The following is a 17897-nucleotide window of genomic DNA, read 5'->3' as shown; positions in this document are numbered from 1 at the left end:
GAAGTGAAACTATGATATCATTCTTAACAAAAATAACAAAGGGGAAAAAGAGCCGTATCAGAGAGCATCATATTCTATCAAATAAAAAGCTCATAAACTAATATTAGAATATAAAGAAAGTTTGTTGTACAAATTTCGACCGTGTCCTTGAAAAGTTCAAGATGAAATGATATGAAACCCAAATCAAAGTGGTAGAAAGAAAAAGTAGTACAAAACATAAAGCTTAGGAAAGGTCAAAGATGAGGTAATCTTGATCACTTCAACAGCTAAATATATTTCTAGTAGAATAATGAGGTACGTGTTGCGGCCGATCCCCTCGTCGCCTGGTCGCCGGGAACGAGCGCCTGCAAAAAGAAAGTCCACACTGGCTGGAGGCGGCTCCGACGGGGACCCTCCGACGGTCAAGTCAGAGAGGTGACTGGACAACAGTGAAATGAAGACAGAGAGCTCAATCGAGAGAGAGTGAGAAAGGGAGCAAGCCTGGGAGTTTTTTGGAAAAGGACCCCTCGCACTGTTGCCTTCCCCGATATATATAGTGGAGCGGGGTATGGCGCCGTCATTAATGACACGGACAATTGAGGAATTGTCAACTCACTGTAGGATGTCAGAGTCGCCGTAAAGATGTCAACTCGCCGTGGGGCTGTCAAATCGCTAGGGTTGACCATGCCATAGGCGGGATAATGCCGCTAGGCGGTAGCGCCGCTGTCAGGGCTGACAGCCTCTGGCGGTAGTACGGCGCCTGGAGGAGCCGTCCGACCTTGGGTCGGTGGGCAGCCGAGGGGCGCCAGGTAGAGCTTCGGACTCCTCCTGTGGTCAGTCGGATACGTCAAGGGAGTCGGGCACCGGATCCCCTGGTGCAGTCGGTCGGCAGGGCAGAAAGGGTCTGCCCGACCGACGTACCTTCGGTCGGTCGGCCGATTTCAGTCGGTCGGTCGATCGGTGGGTCGATCGGTCGGTCGATCGGTCGGTCGGCCGGTCAGTCGGTCGATCGGTCGGCCGATCAGTCGGTATATCCCAACAGTTGCCCCCTCACTCCTGAGCCTGACGTCGCATTACCCCGTGTCACCACGCAGGCGAAAGGAGTGGATTCCTTGCCACATCCCGGACCGAGTTTGCCGATCTCACCGACAGATGGTCCGATCAGGTCGATGTCAGACGTCCCGTTGTTTGATGATGGGACGTCAAACAATCCGGTGCTAAGCGATCGGGTGTCGGACGATTCGGTGTCAGGCGATCGGGTGTCGGACGATTCGGTGTCAGGAGATCGGGTGTCCGGCGCCTTTTGGGGAACGCAAACCGCCGCCCAGCGCCGGTTCTGGGGGCGAGGGGTGCTGTCAGGCGTCCCATCGGGAACGCGAATCGGCGTGGGCGATTTAATTCTGAACCGCGGCCCTTTCGCCACGTGTCGAAGGTTGTTGGGCCAGCGTCTTTCGCATTAAATGAAGGCGGTGCGGCCTTCCCGGGATGGGCGTGCCGAACCACCGGGTAGAAAAAGGGGGGCCCGGATGTCGCCACGCGTCGCCCATCCGAGGGATCTCGGTCGGCGCGGCGTCATCTCGGCCATCGAACGGCCCTATATATATAGGGCCACTTATGCTTGAAGCTCCATTCTTGACAATTTGCTGCGGAGACTCTGCCCAAGTGGTTCTTCCGTCGTCGCCAGCGGCTGCCCCTTCTCCCACTCTCGCGAGGGTCCACTTGGGGTTCGTGATCCTTCCCGTTTTGCCGTAGTTCTCCTTTAAATCTCCTTTCTTCCTTCTCCTTCTTCTTTGGTCTCGCCTTTCTCTTGGTTCTGGTGCGATGGTCGGAAACTCATCTCAGGGGGCTCGGTCGGGAAATCCAACCGATGACCCTCGGTCGACTCCGGAAGTTGAGGTTTCCTCGCTTTCGGGGCCGAACGTTGATCGGCTTCGGGATCAGTATCGTATTCCGGAGCAGTTCCAACTTTCCGCCCCCGGGGTCGGCGGTCGGGTTAACAACCCTCCGCCGGGCCAGGTGGCGCTGTACGTCAAAGATCTTCGTGCGGGTCTTCGGCTTCCGATTCCGGAGTTCGTCCGGAACCTGCTGGATTATTACGGACTTTGTCCGGCGCAACTGGCGCCGAACTCTGTCCGGCTAATAATCAGCTTCGCCTTGTTGTGTCAGCTTCTGCCGACCAACCCTCGTATCTCTCTCTTCCGGGCATTTTTTGTCCTCCGACCCCACCCTAAGGCCCGAGGGTGGTGGCTCTTCAACCCCCGGAAGGGTCTTTCCTTCATCACTGGCCTTCCATCGTCCATCCACGGGTGGAAGAACCAGTTTTTCTTTGTTTCATCTTCTTCTCCCTGGGGCTTCCCTTCTCACTGGGGCGTGCCCCGAACCGAGGCGAACGAGAACAGCCGGGTGGAGGCGGACGATCGGGAGGACTTCCACTGACTCAAGGACATGTCGGTCCCGAAGCAGAGGGAGCTTGTTACCGAACAAGCCCTCTATGACGCTGGCCTGAGCTTGGTCCCCCGTCTAGGTATCGTTCGATCCATCGGTTGTCTTTTCATTTGGCCTTCGTTCTCGTGCCTATATTAATATTTCTGTCGGTATCGCAGGGACACCGCCGAGGATGAGGCCGACCGACGCTGAAATCCGACAGTATGCGGCGAGGAAGAGGCCGGCATCGGGGGCCGGACCTTCGCGACCGCCGAAGAAACCCTCCACAGTGGCACCGACCGTCGAGGCGTCGGCGACCGACCAGTCGGAGCCGGTGATAGCACTCGCGGCTCCGGCGGTGCAACCGGAGGAGCGGCAGGCGGAGGAAGCGGCTGAAGGGACGTCGGCGACTTCACCGGCGGGTGTGGCGTCGGATGCCGTTCGGGAACCCGAACACCATCCGACGGCATCTGCAGCTGCAATGGGGGGTGCCGCGTCAAACTCGAGCATCCCCTCCTTACCGGATCCGCTGGCTGGGGTGGCCGATCGGGGGAAAGCCCCGATGGACCCCGCTGACGACACAAGGTCGGGGAGTCGCACTGTGCCGCCCAACGCTCAGTTCCCCGAAGGAGCGTCGGCACTGGCCGACCACAACCTGGCCAGGAGGCTTTGCCAGGGGATCCTCCTCCCTGCCGACGTGGAGGTGCTGAGGTCTCGACAAGTGACCGAGATGCTATCTTCGTTTTACCCGACCATGGTCGGGGTAAGTTCTACTTCGCCTCCCTTTTCCTTAGTGTCTTCATTATTTCATTTTCGTGACGTAGTGCCCACATTCGCAGCTGATCTATACCATGTCCGAACTTGAAGCCGGGTACCGGAGGTTCGGGAACGTCCGGACGGCTTGGAAGGATAGGGCGACGGCGGCCGAAGCCGACCGGGCAATGCTGGTCGAACACCTGAAGCAGTCGACCGACCGGGAGACGAAGTTGGTGGACGAGGTCTCTCGTCTCGGGTCCGAGCTCAAGTCGGCCCGAAAAGAAGCCAAATGCAAGGGTCGGACCGCGCACCGTCTGCGGCGCGAGCGGGACGGCGTCGCCGCCGAACTCGAGGGCGAACGCGAGCAGCTCCGGGTCAGCTTGGAGAAGCTCGTCAAGGCTGAGGAGGACCTGTCGATCGCCCAGGCCGACGCCGACATAGCGAAGGCAGAGGCGGAGTCGGCGAAGGACTCTCTCGGCCGAGCGGAAGCGGAAGCAAGGTCGGCGAAGGAGTCGGCGAGTCGGGCGGTGGACGACTTTCGCGGCACCGAACAGTATCGAGAGGAGCTATTGGAGTCCGGCTTCGCGTCGTATCGGGTGGGGTACGAGGATGGTCGGGACGCGGTCCAAGCCCTGTACCCGGAGCTGGATCTCAGCGGCATCGTCCCGCCAGGAGTCGAGGACCAAGCCACGGAAGAGATGGCCGACCCGTCGTCGGGAGGCGTCGCCGTGGCGGGAGAGGCTGTCCAGGGACAGATTGCCGAAGGGGAGACGGCCGTGACCTCCGCCCCGACCGTGACTCGTGATCCGGCGCCGGCCGCCAGTCCATCACCGACCGACGATCCTGTTTCGGCCGTCGACCCAGTGCCGATCGCGGTGGACACGCCGGTCACCCCGAGCTTCCGTCGGTCGAGGAGATTGACTCGAAAGGATGATCGTGGCCTCGTCCTCTTTTATCATTTTTGTTTTTCTCAGAACACTTGTAACCGGGCTTCGATCCGATTTTGTAAAGCCTATTTTGATCTTTAATGAAATCAAAGTCTTGGACTTAAACTTTTTTTCCTTTGCCTGTTTTTCTCTTTTTTTTCATGTGTTGTAGAATGTGTCCGAACACGTAAGTCGCTAACCCATATAGATCGGTTAGGACGTTCGGCAACTTATGCCGCCACGAAGGTAGAACAAGTCTCGACTTTGGATCGGCCTTCAATGGTCGAGGTCGTAAGTCGGGCGTCCTTCCCCCGACCGTTAGTCGGGCGCGTTCGTTGAGTCAAAAGCCGACCGACCGTCGGATAAAAGCTTGACAGTCGGGTCTCTTCCGATGCGTTCAGTCGAATGTCGTCCGGCGCGTTTAGTCGGGGAAACGATGATAAACCGGATCCCGATACCCTTGTGTCGGGTATTTATACTGCGCCTCATGATATACGGTGGTAAGCCGAATATCTTCCGGCCGGTCGTAGCTCGATCAGTGAGTCATGAATGCGACTGAGGTCGCATTGTGTGATAGACGGTGGTAAGCCGAATATCCTTCGACCGGCCGTAGCTCGGTCCGTAAGTCGCAAGGGCGGTCGCGTAGGCATTTCGCCTTTCTTTGGTCGGGGCTCAATCGATAGGTTAGCCGATGGTCTGGCCCGAAAGTTCGACCGTAGAAGGAGTGTCAACTCCCGTCGCCGTGGATGGCCCTTGTGAGCGCCCGATACGTCGTCGGCGGTCGGGCCGTCGGTTTCACGCGGATACCGAGTCCGAGTCGGGACGTCGGGACTCAACCTTCTTGGTGAGCGCCGATCGTCAGTCGAAGAGTTAAAACTCCGAAATTTCAAACTAGATTTGTATTCCGAATGAACAAGTACAAAGTTCATTGGTGATACAACTTCAGGTTGTTGGCGTTCCAGGTCCGGAGAATGGGTTTCCCTTCCAGAGTCTCCAGTCGGTAAGCCCTTGGCCCATAAGTGTCTGCTAGCATGTAGGGCCCTTCCCAGTTCGGAGCCAGCTTCTCTTGGTCCAGGGGCTTCGAGACCTCTGCCTTTCTCAGGACTAAGTCACCAGGCCTGAAAAGCTTTGGCCTGACCTTGGTGTTGTAATATCGGGCTACCTTCTGTCGGTATGAAGCCATGCGAAGTTGGGCCTCGTTCCGCAGTTCGAGGAGGAGGTCTAGGTCGGCCCTCCGACAATCAGAGTTGTCCGGCTCTTGATACCGCTCGACCCTGGTAGATGGCAGTCCAATCTCGAGTGGAATCATCGCCTCCGTCCCATAGGCCAAACCGAAAGGCGACTCCCCGGTCGGAACGCGGGGGATCGTTCGGTAAGCCCACAGAACGGAGCCTAGCTCGTCGACCCAGAGGCCTTTGGCTTCATTTAGTCGGGTTTTGAGTCCGTGTAGTATGGTCCAGTTGGTCACCTCGACTTCGCCGTTGGACTGTGGGTGCCCGACTGAAGTCAGTCGGTGCGTGATGTGAAACCTTGCGCAGAAGTCTCTGAAGTCTTGGTTGTCGAATTGCCGCCTATTGTCGGTGATAATGGTATGCGGCAATCCGAACCTGAAGATGATGGATTTTTGGACGAAGTCCTCCATCTTCCGTTCGGTAATCTGCGCCAGGGGCTCGGCCTCCACCCACTTGGTGAAGTAGTCGATGGCGACGACTATAAACTTTCTTTGACCCGATGCTGGAGGGAAAGGACCGAGAATGTCGATCCCCCACTGAGCGAAGGGCCATGGAGCGACAATAGGAGCGATTTGGCTGGCCGATCGGTGCTGTACGTTGGCGTACTTCTGGCAAGGTTCGCACTTCCGGACCAACTCAGCCGCGTCCTTCCTCATGGTGGGCCAATAGTAACCCTGTCGCAGGACTTTGTAGGCTAGGGATTTGCCCGCCAAGTGACTCCCGCAGATTCCTTCGTGCACTTCTCGGAGAGCATAATCCACGTCGGTCGGTCCCAAGCACCTGAGCAAGGGAAGGGAGAACGACCTTTTGTAGAGTCGGCCATCCATGATCACATATTGGGAGGCCGACCATCGGAGCCGTCTGGCCTCCGTGGGATCTTCAGGACTGATTCCGTCAATCAGGAACCGAACAATCGGATCCATCCAGCTTGGTTCAGCCGTTAGTTGTAGCACCTCTTCGATCTGGTCGATACTCGACTGCTCGAGGTTCTCCACGAACGTCCGGCCCAAAGAGTCGAAAGCCGAAGTCGCCAGTCTGGAGAGTGCGTCGGCCCGGGCGTTCTCTGACCTAGGGATGTAGGAAATTTCAAAATACCTGAGGCGCGTTACGAGATCCTTCACTTTCTGGAGATATTTGGCCATGACCGGATCTCGCGCCTCGAATTCACCTTTGACCTGCCCCACGATCAGCTGAGAATCGAAGAATGCCCGGAGGCTGTCGATCCTAAGTTCCTTCGTCATCCTCAAGCCGACAAGGAGCGCTTCATACTCGGCTTGGTTATTGGAGGCTTTGAAGTCGAATCAGAGGGCGTACTCGGTGACTACCCCATCCGAGTTGGTGAGCAAAAACCCAGCCCCGCTCCCTTGAGCGTTTGAAGCTCCGTCGATGTGCAGTACCCAGGTGGAGACCGGGTCTGGCTCGGAGACCGCGTCTCATCCCGGGTCCGCACCTTCCGACCCTTGGTCGGCCGTCGGGCATTCGGCGATGAAGTCGGCCAGGACCTGGGCCTTCAAGGCAGGTCGCGGTTGGTACTGTATGTCGAACTCGCTGAGCTTCATCGCCCACTTCGCCAGTCGTCCCGACGTATCCGGTCGGCGCAATATCGCCCTCAGGGGCTGGTTGGTGAGAACCACAATAGCATGCGCCTGGAAGTATGGACGGAGTCGTTGTGCGGAGACGGTCAGGGCGAAAATCATCTTTTCTGTCTCCGAATATCGAGCTTCAGCGCCGCGGAGTACTTTGCTGGTATAGTAGATAGGCTGATGGGTTCGGCTCTCGTTTTCTCGGACGAGCACCGAACTGACCGCCTCAGAGGAGGTGGCCAAATAGAGATACAAGGTCTCCCCGACCTCCGGCTTCACAAGCAGCGACGGGGAAGCCAAGTACTTCTTCAGATCTTCGAACGCCCGTTGACACTCATCCGACCAAGAAAAGCCCTTCGCCTGCCGTAGAGTTTTGAAAAACGGGAGGCACCTTTCAGCTGATCGAGAAATGAACCGGCTGAGAGCGACGATTTTTCCGTTCAGCCGCTGGACCTCCTTCTTGGTGTTCGGATGGCGCATGTCGATGATTGCCTTTATTTTCTCAGGATTAGCCTCGATTCCTCGCTGAGAAACGAGGAATCCGAGAAACTTCCCTGAAGTCACCCCAAAAGCGCACTTAGTCGGATTCAGCTTCATTCGATGTTGCCGTAGAGTGCGGAAGGTCTCTTCGAGATCCTGAACATGATCCGGAATCTGCGCACTTTTCACCAGCATGTCGTCCACGTATACTTCCATGTTGCGCCCGATCTTGTCTTTAAAGACCTTATTGACAAGTCGTTGGTAGGTGGCGCCGGCATTCTTCAGCCCGAAGGACATCACTCGATAACAGTAGAGGCCCTTGGGGGTCATGAAGGCAGTGTGCTCCTCATCTTCGGGCGCCATCCGGATCTGGTTGTACCCGGCAAAGGCGTCCATGAAGCTGAGCAGTCGAAATCCGGACGTCGCATCCACCAGCTGATCGATCTTTGGAAGTGGAAAGCTATCTTTTGGACAGGCCCGATTCAGATCGGTGTAGTCGATGCAAATTCTCCACTTTCCGTTGGCTTTCTTGACCATGATGACATTGGCGAGCCAATCGGGATATGTAGCTTCTCTGATGAAGCCCGCCTCGAGCAGCTTGTCCACTTCTTCGTCGATGGCTTTCTGTCTCTCAGGAGCAAAAGACCTTTTGTTCTGCCTCACCGGCCTCATTGTCGGGTCGATGTTGAATCAGTGGGTTATTGTCTCTAGGGGGATGCCCAACATATCTGCTGCCGACCAAGCAAATATGTCGGCGTTGGCCGTTAGCAGCTCCGTCAAACGTTGGCGTTCTGGGTCGGGTAGTTGGGACCCGACCCAAACCTTCTGGTCGGGGTTTTCCGCAATCGGGATCGACACGAGCTGTTCGGTCGGCGAGCCCCGTTCTTCCTCCTCCCGTTGGTCTAGTTTGTCGATCGTCAGGGAGCCCCTCAACTCGTCGCTCTGAGAGAAAATCTGGAAGCATCGGCGAGCGAGCTGTTGGTCTCCGCGCATCTCTCTGACTCCATTCCTGGTCGGAAACCGAACCAAGAGATGGTACGTCGAGACGATCGCCTTGAGGGCGTTAAGTCCGGGTCTTCCAAGTATGGCGTTGTAGGCCGAAGGCACTCGGACAACCGCAAAAGTCAAATGAACCGTGCTTTGTCGTGGTTCGGTGCCGGCCGTTACGGGCAGGATAATTTCACCTTCCGTCACGACGGCGTCCCCGACGAAGCCTATCAAGGGCACAGGGACCTGCCTGAGTCGGTCGGTTGATAGTCGCATCCGGGAGAAGGTCGAGTAAAACAAAATATTTGTCGAACTTCCATTATCTACAAAAATTCTTTTTACATCATAGTTTACTATTGTTGCCAAAACAACAACAGCGTCGTCGTGGGGAGTTTGGATGCCCCGAACGTCTTCCTCTGTAAAAGTAATCACGTCGTTCGGGCGCAGCTTCTTCATGGGCTCCCCTCCAGCAGACGTCCCCGGACCAAGTCGTTTGGAAATCATATTGATGATCCGGACCGTCGGCTGATTGGTGGTCGCTTCCTCAGTCGGCTGGGGTCGTCGGTCGGCCACAGGTCGAGTCGGCGGATTCCTCCGGAATTTACCGAGATACCCTCGGCGGATGAGAGCTTCGATCTAATCCTTAAGCTGGATGCATTGCTCGGTATTGTGGCCGTGGCCCCGGTGGAATCGGCAGTACTTCCGTCGGTCGAGGCCTTTTGCCTTCAGAGGCGGAGGCCGTCGCAGGTATTCTTCCCCCTCGATCTCCATCAAAATCTGCGCACGGAGAGCGAAGAGAGGAGTATAGGAGTCATACCTGGGGCGTGTCAGCCTTGGAGTCTGCTGTCGGGACGACTTTTGGTTTCGTCGCGGGGGCGAGACCCGACCACCGGTCGGGGGTCTGCTAGATTCAGCGGGGTCCTGACCCTTCCTTCGCTTTTCCTTCGGACCCTTGAACTCGATTGAGCGCCGGTCGGAGGCTCCTTCATCCGCGCGCATATACTTGTACGCGCGCTCCAGCAATTCGGCATATGTGCGGGGGAGGATCTTGTCCAGGGAGTAGGTGAATCGGGACGCCCTCAGCCCCCGTTTCATGGCTGAGATAGCTATGTCTTCGTTGAGGTCCCGGACCTCGAGCGTGGCCGTATTGAATCGCGCCACGAAGTGTCAGAGCGTCTCATTTTCTCCCTGTTTGAGGGAGAAAAGGCTGTCCGACATTCGCGGCGGCTTCCGGCTGGTGCTGAAGTGAGCCACGAAAGAGTGCTCGAGCTGCCCAAAGGAGTGGATCTTCCCGATCGAAGATCGGAGTACCAGGCCCTGGCAGCCTTGCGGAGCGTGGCGGGGAAGCCGATGCAAAAGAGAGCGTCGGTTGCCCCCTGAATCGTCATAAGAGCTTTATAGCTCTCCAGGTGGTCGATTGGGTCGGTGGAGCCATCGTAGGGCTCCACGTGTGGCATCTTAAACCGACTGAGGATCGGTTCGTCGAGAATGAGTCAGAAAAGATGTTGGGCTTTCTGGAAGTCGACGTCGTTCGAAGACTTCTGCCCGTCCACCTGCAACTGTGCAAGCCGACGGTCGATTTTCTCGAACCTGCGTTCGTAGTCGTCCGTCCGTCGGTGCTAGGAGACCTCAGGAGTGGAGTCTCCGAAAGATTCCGAGAGGAAGGCGGACGGCGTTCGCGGTCGCTTCTCCTTCCTCGCTCGCTCCAGCTGGGAGGGAGAGAGCTGCTGGGACTGATGGGCATCGCGCCGCGGCCGCCCCTCCTCCTCTCTGTGGGAGCGCTGTGGCAGGCGCTCCCGCGGAGAGGACGAAGATCGACGCGGGCGCCGGCGGCTGCTCTTGGAGGGCATCGGACGCGCCGCCGGTTGCCCGGCCGGTTGTTGCTGGAGGCTTTTGACCGCGTCCGTCAGCACGGTCATCTGCCGCACGATTGCCGCGATCTGCGCCTCCGTGGTGACCACAGGGCGCGGAGAGCTGGATTCCGCCGCGAAGGGTGGCGGAGAGGTCTCTTCCCGGTGGGAAGAGCGCCTCGCCGACCCGGTGACTCTCGATCGTTGGGCTCTTGTCTTTGTCATTAGTATCTACTGCTTGAGCCCCCCTTCCTGGCGCGCCAATCTGTTGCGGCCAATCCCCTCGTCGCCTGGTCGCCGGGAACGAGCGCCTGCAAAAAGAAAGTCCACACTGGCCGGAGGCGGTTCCGACGGGGATCCTCCGACGGTCAAGTCAGAGAGGTGACTGGGCAACAGTGAAATGAAGACAGAAAGCTCAATCGAGAGAGAGTGAGAAAGGGAGCAAGCCTGGGAGTTTTTTGGAAAAGGACCCCTCGCACTGTTGCCTTTCCCGGTATATATAGTGGAGCGGGGTATAGCGCTGTCATTAATGGCGCGGACAATTGAGGAATTGTCAACTCACTGTAGGATGTCAGAGTCGCCGTAAAGATGTCAACTCGCCGTGGGGCCATCAAATCGCTAGGGTTGACCATGCCATAGGCGGGATAATGTCGCTAGGCGGTAGCGCCGCTGTCAGGACTGACAGCCTCTGGCGGTAGTACGGCGCCTGGAGGAGCCGTCCGACCTTGGGTCGATGGCCAGCCGAGGGGCACCGGGTAGAACTTCGGACTCCTCCTGTGGTCAGTCGGATACGTCGGGGGAGTCGGGCACCGGATCCCCTGGTGCAGTTGGTCAGCAGGGCAGAAAAAATCTGCCCGACCGACGTACCTTCGGTCGGTCGGCCGGTTTCAGTCGGTCGGTCGGCCGGTCAGTCGGTCGATCGATCGGTCGGTCGGCCGGTCGGTATATCCTAACGGTACGAATAAAGGATCTTGTGAGTGTATAGTCAGAAGCAACAGACAATTTTCGGCACCAACATTAACCAGTCATTATATGACGTGCCATAGGAAGAGATGCGACAGAAGGATACCGGATCGAAGAACTCAGTATACAATGGCAGCGAACTGTTTGTTCGGAAAAAGATAAAAGATCGAATAACAGAAACGTGGCGAGGAAAAGAAAGCAGAAGTCAATCACCACCATTTTGTTGATTGCGATAAAGAGAAACGAGATGGAGAAAAGAAATAAAGCACAATAAATCGCCCAAGAAAAAGATCCTATTTTGACAGAAAATGAAGAAGAAAGAATGGATTTTGCATTGAGATTTAAAGATTCTTTGAAGAATAACAAATAATGAACAAAAAAATTTCCTTCCGTTGAAACTTCTGTTAAAAAAAAAAAAAAAAAAAATCCCAAATACAATAGATTTACTAAGCCGCAAGAAGAATCATGAAAAAATAGAAAATCGAAGCAAAAAAAAAAAGGATCATAACATAGAACAGCTTTATTGAGGGAAAATAATTACCATTAGCATCGAGAAATGAAATGCATAAGGGGAAAAAAATACATCTTTAGCAGCTAAGAAGCATCATTGATTCACAGAGCATATGAGAATCCACGAAAAAGCAACAGAAAAAGGAAGAAATCATCGGCATTGCTCAGATCCAAGTCACCGATATCCGAACAGGACAGCAGATGACTTAAAAAATCCTAACGATTAGTTTAGAAGATGGAAAAAACAGGAAAAGAAAATGACAACGAAGAGATCGGAAAGAAATCTAACCATATCCCTAGCGTTTCCTGCTTCGGATTCGTAGGGTTAAGGAGAAAAGCAAGAGATAGAAAGAGAGAGAGAGGGAGACACGGGGGGAGAGTGAGTATTGGCGTTTCGAGCGAAGGAAAATTATCGAGAGATAAATATTTGTGTTTTATTTTGTGATGGAAAAAACGGTTTTCTTTCAATATCTGCTAGGGACCGCCGGAGGATTAAATGGAACCGGTGAATGTCTGTCACAACCGTTGCCTAGCGTGCGATGCTGTTCAGATGATTAGTGATTGGTGAAAATAAGAATAGGGTAAATTACGCGGACAACCTTCCTACTTTTAGCTATATACAGCTACATCCAAAAAGTTATAATTTTTTTTTAATGTGCCCAACCGTCCATCAGAATCTTAACCTCGTTATAAATAAAAAGTTATTAATTTACCCTCTCATATTAAAATATAATTTAGGGGGAAAACTGTCCGATACCCCACTAATCCCTATCTACTATATTTTCTTCCCCGTTCTGACCAGGCACCAGAGCTACCCTGGCCTTTTCTCCTCCATTCTTGCGATGGCTCGGCCCATGTAACAAACCCAGCCAAATAATAAAAAAAAAAATAGGAAGAGAAAATAGAGGAGAGTCTTCCTCTTCTCACCGGCTCCCAATCGAAGTCAGACAGAGACCCCCACCAACCCTATTTAAGGAGGACATCCCTTCTCTCTCTCTTCCACTGAAAATTTCAAAATCCATCGGCAGCAATCGTCGGAAAATCATCACGGAAGACCGGCTCTGTGCCCGTCTAATTTTCACGCCGGAAAGCTTCGCCGACGTCGAAGGTGAGCCTCCTCTCCTTTCTCTCTTCTCCCCCTTTCTTCTCGTGCCAGTGTGCACGCTCACCGGTGACCGGAGTCGTCAGATTTCTTTGAGAAAGGATTTTCGATTTCAATTGGATTTTAGCACCGGTGGTCACCGCCGGCCACCGGATTTGTGTTTTCTTAGACGATGGGTCACCGCCCTCCTATCGATGGCTGTCCTCATGCCGGTTGCGCCATCGATCGGCCAACCAACAGGGGATTGTGAGGTCCCCTGTTTCGGCCCAAAGAAAGCCCGGAAAGAAGAAAAGAAGAAGAAGAAGGAAAAGAAAAAGAAAAAGAAAAGAAAAAGAAGAAGGAAGAAAAATAAAAAAAAAACAAGAAGAAGAAGAAAAGAGAAGTAGAAAAATAAAAAATAATAAAATAATAAAAAAATATATAAAATAATAGGACTCTCTCTCCTCTCTCCCTTGTGAAGAAAAAAAAAGAAGAAGAAAGAAAAAAAAGAAAAAAATTAAATAAATAAATAAATAATGATATAAATAATAAAATATGAGAAAGAGAGTTTTTCTCTCTTCCCTCTCTCCCTTCAGCCTGAACTAGTATTTTCTCTCTCTATAATTGGACTTTCTCTCTCTATTTTTTCTCTCTACTTTCTCTCTCTAGATTATTTCTTCCTCCTAAGATTTTCTAGAATTTTGAGAAGAATGATGATGAATTTAAATGATCCTAGTGATGGATTTTTAATCTGCGATCGTCGGACGGTACACCGACACCCACTTTGATCAGATTAGGTATTTTTAAGATTCTATTTTTTATGATTTTATTGAATTATCCACATGATAATCTTAGCATGGTTTGATCTGATCGATTGGATTTGTTGAATCATATCGTTTGAGGAGTCCAAGATGAATTTCTCTCTCTAAAATTTTCTCTTTCTAGAATTTTCTCTCTCTAAAGCCATTTTTCTCTTAATCGATTTATCAATGAGGAATTTTTTTTAATATTTCTGATCTGATGAAGAATCTTGATCCATGATTGTTGGGCAGTGTATTGGCACTCACCTTGATCAGACCATGATCTTTAGATTTGATCATCCATGATCCCGATCTAGTCATGACTTGATTTGATCATGTTGATTTCACCAATCGAGATATTGGATCAATCATAATATTAGATTGTGTCACCTGATCAATTCGAATTATACCTCATGAATTCTCTCTCCTCTGATTTTCTCTCTCTACTTGATTTTTATAAAACCAATGAAGAAATCTCGATCCTATCACTTCGAATCCGATTTGATCCGATAGTCAAACTTTGGATCGTTTATGTCCTAATTAGATTTTGATTAGATGAAATTAGATGACCGGACCCAATCTAAACTATTAAAATATGATAGTCGTATTCTTTTTTATTATTGAATTTGATCTCGTATAGGTATCATTGACACCTGATAATCGGATATTGTGATATGGTTTATGAACTAAAAAATTTTAGAAGAAAATTTATAGAATTATATGGATTTATTAGAATACGTTCGAGGTAAGTAATATTTCATATTTTCTAGATTTATCAGTAAATTTAATATATTTTTCTGACATGATTTGAGAAACGATGCATGAATTGGATGAAATGATATTTTGTTATGAAAATATCTTATTTGAAATATTATGATGAAGCATGATTGAACATATTGATTTCATGATGCATTATATTGATTGATTTCGATACATGATTATATATTTTCTTATTAAAATTAGAATATGAAACATGATTTATGAAGAATTCTGATATAAGAACAATATGAATTGACAACCTGACTATGTAAAGGACCCCACTAATGGGGGCATATATGTTGGCAATTGATTTGTCCTGAGGATTTATGTCGCCAGTGAGACCAGCGACATATCATCAGAGAGACCAGCAACAAACCGCCGAGAGACCAGTGGTTCTGAAGGACTTTGCTGCAGATGATTCGTAGCTCACCACAAGAAGATACGCGGTGTTATGATCCTGCCACAGAAAAAATATGGTCATAGCTCATGGTTGACGAAAAAGATTTAAGAATGAAAGAAATTAAAATCTCAAAAGAAACTCGAATTTTGAAAAAAAAATAAATTTGGCATGAACTATATTGCATAATCGAAATTGATTTCAAATTGATGAACTCGATATGCTTATTTTCTATAAATGATTATTTACTTAAATGCCTGATGAAATCTGTTGAAAGTGATTATTGCTTACAGGGTTGTCTAGCTTATTATCTTCTATTTTACTATTTTTTTTATAGATGTTGAAGAATTAAGATGATACAAGATATGAATAGAATAGTGATCAGAAGCAAAATCTTCACACTTTTATTTTAGGTTGAAAGTCTTATTGAATTTGATGTAAGGCCTATGAATCATTGTTGAATTTATTGAGATATTAAAGAAAAAATTTAGATTGTTATATTTTAGATTTAAATTATTGACTAATTATTTCACTGTTATTTTAGGATAGCATGATAAGATGCCTTGCATGCTTATGGAAAGAGTTTTCTATGAGTATGCGGCGGTTGCCATGACCCTTGATTCACAATCTCAGGTTGAGGGTGTGACAATTCTAGTTAGATATCAGAGCATTACTGGATGAACTAAGATGTGTATAGTATGGGTGTCAGTGGATAGGCACTAGGAATATTATGACGTAGATCTTTGATGATTGTAGTGGAAAAAAAATCTTTATAATTTTTGGTTAAACATTGAGATTATGTATGAAAGGATCACAAGAGATTATGATATATAAAATTTGAAATATGATGGATGATCTATTAATCATGATATGATTAGTTAGATTTTGATCGAAAGTAATTGCAAAAGAATTGACATGAAATTTTATTATGCATTGTGGTTATTAATTTGATCATTGATTATTCAAGTGAATCGTAAGCTCAAATATGATGTGAGAATAATACTATGATATTACTTTTAGTGAGAAGTTGACTATTATTGGCAGGATAAAGATTTGATGATAAAATGTTATTCTAGGATGGATTAAGAAAGTTTTTTATGATACTTGATTGAAATATTTATCGAAATTGAACTTGATATGTGGATCATATATATAAAGTGGCATATTAGGATGAATGCATATTTGAGGATATTGCAAAAAAACCTATTTCTTATGGAAGAAATGGATTATGAGATGTAGGATATTCATTGTACTGGAATCTTTAATTATCGTCTTTGGATCTAAATAATAGATCTTATTGTGTCTCTTAGAGACTATATGATGTGTATAAAATTTTAATTTAAAGATTTCGTATCTAAGTTGATCAAGAGATTTTCTAATATTATTGTTGAGGTTGTTAATGAAAGATTGATATCTTTAGATTAAGATAAAAGATATGATTTATATTTATTTAAGATTATGGGACCCATATGAATTTATAATTTAGAAATATTGGATTTAAGAATTGATATAGAGTTCCTTTGCTTTTGTTAATGAGGTCCCTAATTGAATCTACTATTAAATAAAGATTTGATTTTTGAGGCTTGTATGATTGTTGTGAAAGGATACTTAATAGATATTAAGGATCTTGATGATAGAAATTTTAAAAAATAATAATAATTTAAAATTCTTATATATTTGGATTATGTCCAAATTTGGTGGAGCATCGAAAGATTTTTTTCGTTGATTTGACTTATAAAGATTTTGATTTGAAAATTATTGAATTGAATTGATATAAGAATTAAGATTTAATTAATATTGATTATAGTAAATCTATATGATGGTTTTAAATATGATATTGGACTCAAGGATTAATCAAGATTATTGTACACCAGTAAAAGTATGAATGAGAATCGAAAGTTAATCTTTGATTTCAATTAAAATTTAAAATTTTAAATCTTTTCTATTGATAAGATAAAGAAATAATTTTATCAAAATTTTTTTGATGAACCTAAAAAATTTTGATTGTTAGAACAGAGTGCGCAACGGAAGCATGGTAATCTGGATTACTTTGAGTAAGTCAGGAATGTTGACTCTTTGAGTTAAAGAATTATGATAGATGATATTATTTGATATAAGAAATTCATTGATATTGGAAAGAATAATTTTTGGATATCCCTAATGTGATTTTCAAAAGTAGCACTTCCATCTACTATGCTAGGAAAAAAAAATATTTAGCATCCTAATTTTTGAAAGAGTGGATCTTTGATTTTTGATTTTAGATTTAGAATATTTAGAGATACATTTTCTCTATCCTAGAATTAAATTTTATAATTCTCTATTTATTAAAAAAAATTTGAGATTGTTTATCGAATAATAATTTTGATCTTAAATTATTATATTCAAATATTTATCTTTAGGGTCTAATAAAATTTGAAGTTTGAACTCTTTTGATCATTATTATTTCTCTGACTGAATGGAAAAGATTAAGGTTATCTATAGATATTGATGATTATTCTACAAAAGATGGATTGGAGTTATTTATAATTTAATTTGATAATGAATCGATTAATTAAGAGTAGTTAATATTTAGATAAAAAAATTGATATACTTACTTAGAATAGAGACATTGATTTTGATTATAAAAAAAAATAGTTTTGGATTTAGATCAATTTTTGAGTTATTTATTTTTATTATGGAATGACTTAATGATAAAATTTGCTTCAAGAATTAGAATATTTAAGAGTTTGAGGGTTTGAGTAAGAAAATTTCGATGACTAGAAATAGTGATATTGAGTCTAATCAATATTGGTGATATTGATCTTTATGAATGACTTAATAATGAAGTTGCATCAAAAATTAAAATATCAAAAGTTCGAAAATGAGATTGAAATGATTAATCTTCAACCTTTGAAAGTACAAATAAGAGAAAATATTTTTGAATTTTGATTGATTAGGATATCATCAAATGATTCATAGAAGTATGTTTTCCTATCTTATGATGGATTAAAATTAAGAGTGATTAATATTTTAAATAAATAAATAAATAAATAATGATGAAAAATAAAATTTTTATTCAAAAATTAAGATATTAATTCTATTCACAAGAGATAGATTTGATTTTGATCTAGTCATGAGGTATTGAACATTATTTTATAGGGAATGAGAGCATAATTTCGAAATCTTGAAAT

The 17897-nt window shown here is 47.4% G+C and overlaps 1 protein-coding gene across 2 annotated transcripts in view; it reads right to left on the bottom strand.

Annotated features, from left to right (window-relative positions):
• LOC105034542 (uncharacterized) overlaps nt 1-12149 on the bottom strand; it is a 37481-nt gene extending 25332 nt beyond the window's left edge. The window contains exon 1 of one of the 2 annotated variants that reach the window (XM_010909750.4): nt 11980-12149. In XM_010909750.4, coding sequence (XP_010908052.1) covers nt 11980-11982 — 3 coding nt within the window. In that variant the 5' untranslated portion in view covers nt 11983-12149. The remainder of the gene's footprint in view (nt 1-11979) is intronic. The other variant, XM_010909752.4, reaches the window with a different exon arrangement.
• Nucleotides 12150-17897: the final 5748 nt, after the last annotated feature.

The sequence above is a fragment of the Elaeis guineensis genome, chromosome 2, assembly GCF_000442705.2.
Source record: "Elaeis guineensis isolate ETL-2024a chromosome 2, EG11, whole genome shotgun sequence".
Taxonomy (NCBI): Eukaryota; Viridiplantae; Streptophyta; class Magnoliopsida; order Arecales; family Arecaceae; genus Elaeis; species Elaeis guineensis.
Note: the sequence above shows the minus strand (reverse complement) of the source record. Positions and strands in the feature narration are given on the sequence as shown.